The 6484-nt window shown below is 35.2% G+C and overlaps 1 protein-coding gene across 1 annotated transcript; it reads left to right on the plus strand.

Moving 5' to 3' along the window:
• Positions 1-597: 597 nt before the first annotated feature.
• Positions 598-6054, plus strand: LOC133335986 (TNF receptor-associated factor 3-like). Its single transcript, XM_061544279.1, has 5 exons — positions 598-1003; positions 1081-1229; positions 1348-1625; positions 5557-5672; positions 5744-6054. The coding sequence occupies exons 1-5, from the start codon at positions 671-673 to the stop codon at positions 6050-6052; spliced, it is 1185 nt and encodes a 394-aa protein (XP_061400263.1). The 5' UTR covers positions 598-670; the 3' UTR covers positions 6053-6054.
• Positions 6055-6484: the final 430 nt, after the last annotated feature.

Raw genomic sequence — 6484 nt, forward strand, 5'->3', positions numbered from 1 at the left:
AGGTACCCACGCATTGCTACAACACCTAAGATGTTTGCCATTGAATATATCGCGCCCGATTTTTCTACGGCACCCATATAGCGATTCCCTACAATACTTGGAATTTTGAGGATTTTGGACAAGTTACTCAGCCGAATAAATTTCCACTATCACGTATAGTCCCCATATAATGGTTGATTCTAATTTCATATTTTGTGTTCTCAATAACTGGCTAATCGTCCTACAAGCAATTATGAATAGTGGCCGACCCTTCGTTATAGCTCCCATACACGTTTTATGAAGCTCCCATGTACATTTTCCAATCGACCGACTACCAGTGTCGTCCTCAAAGTGTAGGTTATAAAATGTACTAACAGGCTCCAAATGTTCCATGTTCCTTATGGCGCCCGATCGACTACAGATCTTCCTTTTGGTTCACAAATTGTATACTCATTTTTTTTTTTTTTTTTTTTTTGTTTTGTAATGAGTACCCTTTGTTATGACAACATAAAATTCATTTGGCCTTATCTGGTAGTAACATAAAATCGTGCACATACACTCCAAAGCACAATAGACTAAATTTTCTCCTTAATCACATTCATCTATGATCGCACAGGAACACTTAATCCATTGTGGGCAAGTGTTGGAACAATGTCCAAATACCTGTAACGTTTTTGTACCACGCATACGCATGCGTGCCCATCTGAAGGAATGCCCGCGTAATAAACGTCGTAGTGCCAGTTTGGAACGTCTAGATCAACAGGTGGACTATCGGGTACAGGTGGTGGAGAATGAAATCAATACCCTGCGTTCCGTGTTGAATGAGGAAATACGCCAACGCCTGCATCTCATCACTGATGTGGGGAATTTGCGAAAACAAAATCAGGTCATGGATGATTGGCAACAATCCACCAACCAAAGTCTGAAATCATTGCAAAATCGCCTCGACGAGGAAAACACACAAAGGACATTCGAAGTGGAACAATGCCAACAGGATTTTCGTTGTTGTTTCGATACATTGCAGGTTTGTTAGGCGACAACGGAAACAATATTCGTTGTTACTTTTTTTCAACAATTGTTTTTTGTTTTGTTGTTCGACAGTCCTTAAAAAGCGAAATCCAAAATGAAATCGACGATCTGGAGAAACACATCAATCAAATGTCCTTGGAGTTAACACAGCATCAAAATCATTTAAACGATAACATCATGAAATTGGAGGAGACGGTGCTGCTGCATGAAAAAACTAATAGGTTTGTTTTGTCAAGGAATAAAAGTTTTTGTTTTTAGCCATATTTGTTCTGTCTGTTGCTGTTTAATGCCAAACCATTGAAACAAATGTCATTCTTTCTCTTTTTGCCTCTTCGATAGGGATAAATTTATTGAAATTGAAAATTACCTGCAATCAATCAATTTGGATTTAAATGCCAAATTTGTTCCCGAACATGATGTAGCCAAATATGCTGCCTTAGATCTGGAAGTGAAGGGCATGAAACACATTGTCTGTGATACGGAGGAACGTTGTGAAAAGCTGGAAACTTTGGTAACACAGATCGACCGTAATTTACATCACACCATGCAATTGGTAAACGATTTGGAAAATCATATTGCCACCCAGCAACGTTTGACGAGTTATATTAATTGTAGAGGTGGGTTGGTTATCATATGTTCACTTCATTTATTACAATTCATCACTTTCTATTCGGGATTGGGAAAGACAGTAGGATAATTATTTTTAAAGGTTGTGTAAAATGACAATACGTTCCTTATATACGATTTTCGACCCTACACAGAATACGAAGGGAGTCCGGAAACTTCTAAGCCTAGCACAAAAAACGCGATATAAACAGAAACCAGTAAGGAAAGTAGTAAAGTCGGACGGAGCCGACTATATGATACCCTTCACCACTTTGGGTCGCATTTTTAAAGAACCAGTAAAATGAAATTGGATCCATAAATATGTCATTCTGCAACCGATACTAAATTGTTCATTTGGTCAGATATATAAGCTTTCAGGAAACTTAACACACATCATTCTAGATCTAATTCATTACGCTGTGCCAAATTTCGTGCAAACCGAAAGATATTAAGGGACCTTGGTACACCATTTACCTTGAATCGGACGAATATATATATATATATATATATGGGAGCTATATCTAAATCTGGGCTGATTTTCGAGAAACTTAACACACATCATTCTAGACCTAATTCATTACACTGTACCAAATTTCGTGGAAATCGAAAGATATATAGGGACTTTGGTACACCATTTACATTAAATCGGACGAAAATATATATGGGAGCTATATCTAAATCTGAACCGATTTTTCCCAATTTCAATAGGGTTCGTCCTTGGGCCAAATAAGTGACCTATGTCAAATTTCATCCAATTCAGATCATAAATGCGACCTGTACTTTGTTTACAATTTAACATGGACAGACTGACGGACGTGCATAAATCGACTTAAAAATATGATTCTGTGCATATTCTCAAAAGCAACCATGTGTTTCCTTTTGCCTGTTACAAACATATGCACAAAGACATAATACCCTGTACCACACTGGAAAAATTGTCATTAAATCTTTACATAAAAAAGGTTTATCGGGACAAGAAATTCATAATGAATGTGTTAGGTGAAAGTGTTCCTTCATATGCAACAGTAAAAAATTGGGTTGCTGAATTTAAACGTGGTCGTACAGCAACAACAACAGAAATTGTAGCCAAAGTGCATGATATGGTATTAAATGATAGACGAATAAAAGTGAATGAAATTGCTAATATCGTGGACATCTCAAATGATCGAGTCCATTTAATTTTGCATGATGAAATACAGATGAAACCAGTAAGGAAAGTTCCAAAGTCGGACGGGACCGACTATATGATACCCTTCACCACTTTGGGTATATACAATAGATGTTAATATCTACAATAGGTAGAACAGACATAAAATCTTCGGAGGACCATTGAGATGGAATCGGGCGAAATTAAATGTGCTATCTAGAAAATCCCATACACATACTATTCTGAAATCAATGAAAAATTGCATGTCAAACCGGCGGACTTGGATTCTTTGGTGTACCATTTGCATGAAATCGAGTAAAGTTATGTATGGGAGCTATATATTAACACATGGACCTAATTTAGCAACCGTTGTATACAACATTTGTTTTTTGTTATCACTCTAAACAAAATGTAATACCCTCTGCCAAATTTCATGTATATCGAACAAACAAAGGCCCTTCGGTGCACCATTTACATAAAATCGTACGAAAATAAGTATAAGACCTATATTAAAATCTGAAACGATTTCAACAAACCTTATCACACATAAGTTTTTCTTCAATTGCATTCGCTACGCAAAATTTTGTCTCAATCGGACAAACATTGGGGGTTTGGTGCATCATTCACAAAAAAATCGGGCGAAACTATATATAAGAGCTATATCCAAATCTGAACCGATTTTAACAAAACTTCGCAGACATCAGACTGGACTTAATTCAGTACTCTGTTCCTAATTTTTTCTCAATCGGACAAATATTGGGAGTTTGGTGTATCATATACACAAAAGCGGACGAAACTAAATATGGGAGCTATATCTAAGTCTGAACCGATTCCAACACAACTTCGCAGACATCAGTGTGGATTTAATTCAGTACTCTGTGACAAATTTTGTCCAATTGGAAAAATATTGGGAGTTTGATGCATCATTGACATAAAATCGGACGATTTTATTAAGAGTTTGTGCATCATTCACATAAAATCGGACGAAACTATATATGGGAGCTATATCTAAGTCTGAACTGATTTCAACAAAACTTCGCATATAAAAGTATGGACCTGATTCAGTACTCTGTGCAAAATTTTGTCCCAATCGGACAAATATTGGTGGTTTGGTGCATAATTTGCATAAAATCGGACGAAACCATATATGGGAACTATATCTAAATCTGAACCGATTTTCTCTAATTTCAATATGGTTCGTCCTTGGGCCAAATAAGTGAACTGTGCCAAATTTCATCCAAAGCGGGTCATAAATGCGACCTGTACTTTGTTCACAAAAGTGCATGGACGGGCGGACATGCGTAAATCGGTTCAGAAAGTGATTCTATGCATATTCTTAAAATGAATCAATCTCGAATCCTTTTGCCTCTTACAAACATATGCACAATGGCATAATACCCTCTACCCTCTAGGAATGAACATTTCTCAAGCTTGTTGGGATCGTTTTAAACGAAATAAAATGGATTTTAAGCGTCGTTTTAGAACTGCTGATGAGACATGGATCCGCCACTATACTCCAGAGACAAAAGAACAATCCAAACAATGGACTGAAGCTGGAGGAAGTGCCCCAATGAAGGCAAGAACAATTCAATCGGCTGGTAAGGTTAAGACAACGGGTTTTTTTTGGGACTTCAAAGGTATTTCATTGATTGTCTATCTTCAAAAGGGTAAAACAATAAATTCACAGTACTATTGCAACCTTTTGGATTAATTAAATGTAAGAATTCGAGAAAAAAGTTCTGGCTTACAACACAAAAAAAAAACAATTTTTCATCAAGCACAGTGGCTAAAATCATCGAATTAAAATACGAGTTGCTTGACCACCCACCTTATTCTCCTTACTTAGCTCCCACTGCCTTTCACTTGTTCCCAAAACTAAAAAAATTTTGATGGCTCGCGTTTTATCTCAAATGAAGATGCAATTATAATTGTAAACCACTATGTTGAAAACCTTGACGAAAACTATTTTAATCAAGGCATAGAATTGCTAAAAAGCGTTGGACTACGTGTATTGAAGTTTCAGGAGATTTTATTGAAAAATAAAAATATTTTAGAAACCTAACTATTATCTTTCATTGATAGGCTAAGAAGTTTCCGAACCGCGCTCGTAACAAAACATCGTGCAATTCGAACAAAGATAGGTTATTCTAGGCTCAATTTCACGTGGACGCAAAGGGAGATGTCGTTAAGTGTACAATTTATTCCAGAGATAACAAACTGGTGGATTTTTCGAGCACCAGATGTGCCAAATAAGCTTGTTGACCTAGCCACCGTGTTGGTAATAGGCCCAACGGTCTACATGATTTTTTGTATGATTTTTTCCAGATAATAAAAATCCAAGAATCCAATCAGTAAAGATACGAAGTAGTTGATGATCGTCCGGTTCATTTTCTTGTGTTAACTTAACTTCAAACTAATCTATAGATCGTGCTCTTTAAACTTGGCCAGCTTTTTACGACAATTTCGCTCTGTTACAAAAACCCCATGCAATAACTGTTTTTATCTTTCTTTTTTTAATGTAGTAATCGCACACTTTATTTAAAATTTCTTGAGGCATCAAAATACTATAACTCCTAAAGGAATAATTTAATAGATTAGAAATGTTTACACTATTTTTGTTAGGAGTATAGATTGATAAAATTATAATAGCGCCATCTATATAGTGGGATTTCTCAATTAGTCTGCTTTATCAATTCCCAACATAAACTTATTCACGTTCCATCAATCAAAATATAGCTTACCATCGCATCATAAATTAACTATATAATTAAAACAATTATTTTATTTCAAAAAAGGCCATTTGGTTTGGAGAATCAAGGACTTCTCCAAAAAGTTTGAAGAAGCTCGGCAATACGATACGATACTGCACAGTGCCATGTTTTCAAATAAACCATTTGGTTATGCTTTACGAGTGAGTACAATTTTACTCCAAATCATTTTAAAATTATTATTATTATTTATCATCACGATACCAATTTTTAGCTTGACATTTATCTAAATGGCAAGGGAACGTGGAAGGGTCGCAATATGATTGCCTGCCTAAATGTTATTGCCGGTGAATATGACCCACTGCTGCCATGGCCTTGTCGTCTACAAGCCGATGTTATTATACGAGATCAAACAATAAATGCCGCGCAACCAGAGGATTATGTAAAAACTGTTTTGGTGCGAAAGAAAAGTGATGATTATATACAGACAAAACAATTCTTCCATATACCACATACGATATTGAAACAACCGAATTATGTGAAGAATGATTGTCTATTTGTTGAAGTAAGAATTTTGAAATGAAATAAAAAATGTATTTATTTTTTTAGATGTTTTAGTTTTATTTTTATGTATTTTTGTAAATTTTATTATAATTAAATAAAAATTAAAATCAATCACGTATATCGCTAAGGGAGCGGCGAAATTGGTTACAATAACTGATAGTGGTTATAACGTCGACGGACGAAGTTGAAAAAATTCAACAATGACAATTCAACTTTGTTGAAATAAAAACAAAAGATAAAAAAATATAAAATGTTCAATTAGAATATGAAATATTTGAAAACATATAATAAGTTTTACATTTGTATCCCCGATTTTGTTTAAGATATATCGATTCGACTTATTTACACAAAATTTTGCCATAGTTCCCCTCTATTTTTGTACGCAGCCTCCGATAATAGAACGTTACATATTATCCGAAAATAACTTTTATTTATTGACATTTTTTAACAT

The sequence above is a fragment of the Musca vetustissima genome, unplaced genomic scaffold, assembly GCF_032173495.1.
Source record: "Musca vetustissima isolate MV318-11 ecotype Yass unplaced genomic scaffold, APGP_CSIRO_Mvet_v1 utg66066, whole genome shotgun sequence".
Lineage (NCBI taxonomy): Eukaryota > Metazoa > Arthropoda > Insecta > Diptera > Muscidae > Musca > Musca vetustissima.

Bases quoted from the DNA above. Each gene is read 5' to 3' on its own strand.
- LOC133335986 (XM_061544279.1), top strand. From the start codon at position 671: ATGCGTGCCCATCTGAAGGAATGCCCGCGTAATAAACGTCGTAGTGCC. The intron at 1,004-1,080 runs GTTTGTTAGGCG...GTTGTTCGACAG, and splicing joins GTTGTTTCGATACATTGCAG to TCCTTAAAAAGCGAAATCCA. The intron at 5,673-5,743 runs GTGAGTACAATT...ACCAATTTTTAG, and splicing joins CATTTGGTTATGCTTTACGA to CTTGACATTTATCTAAATGG.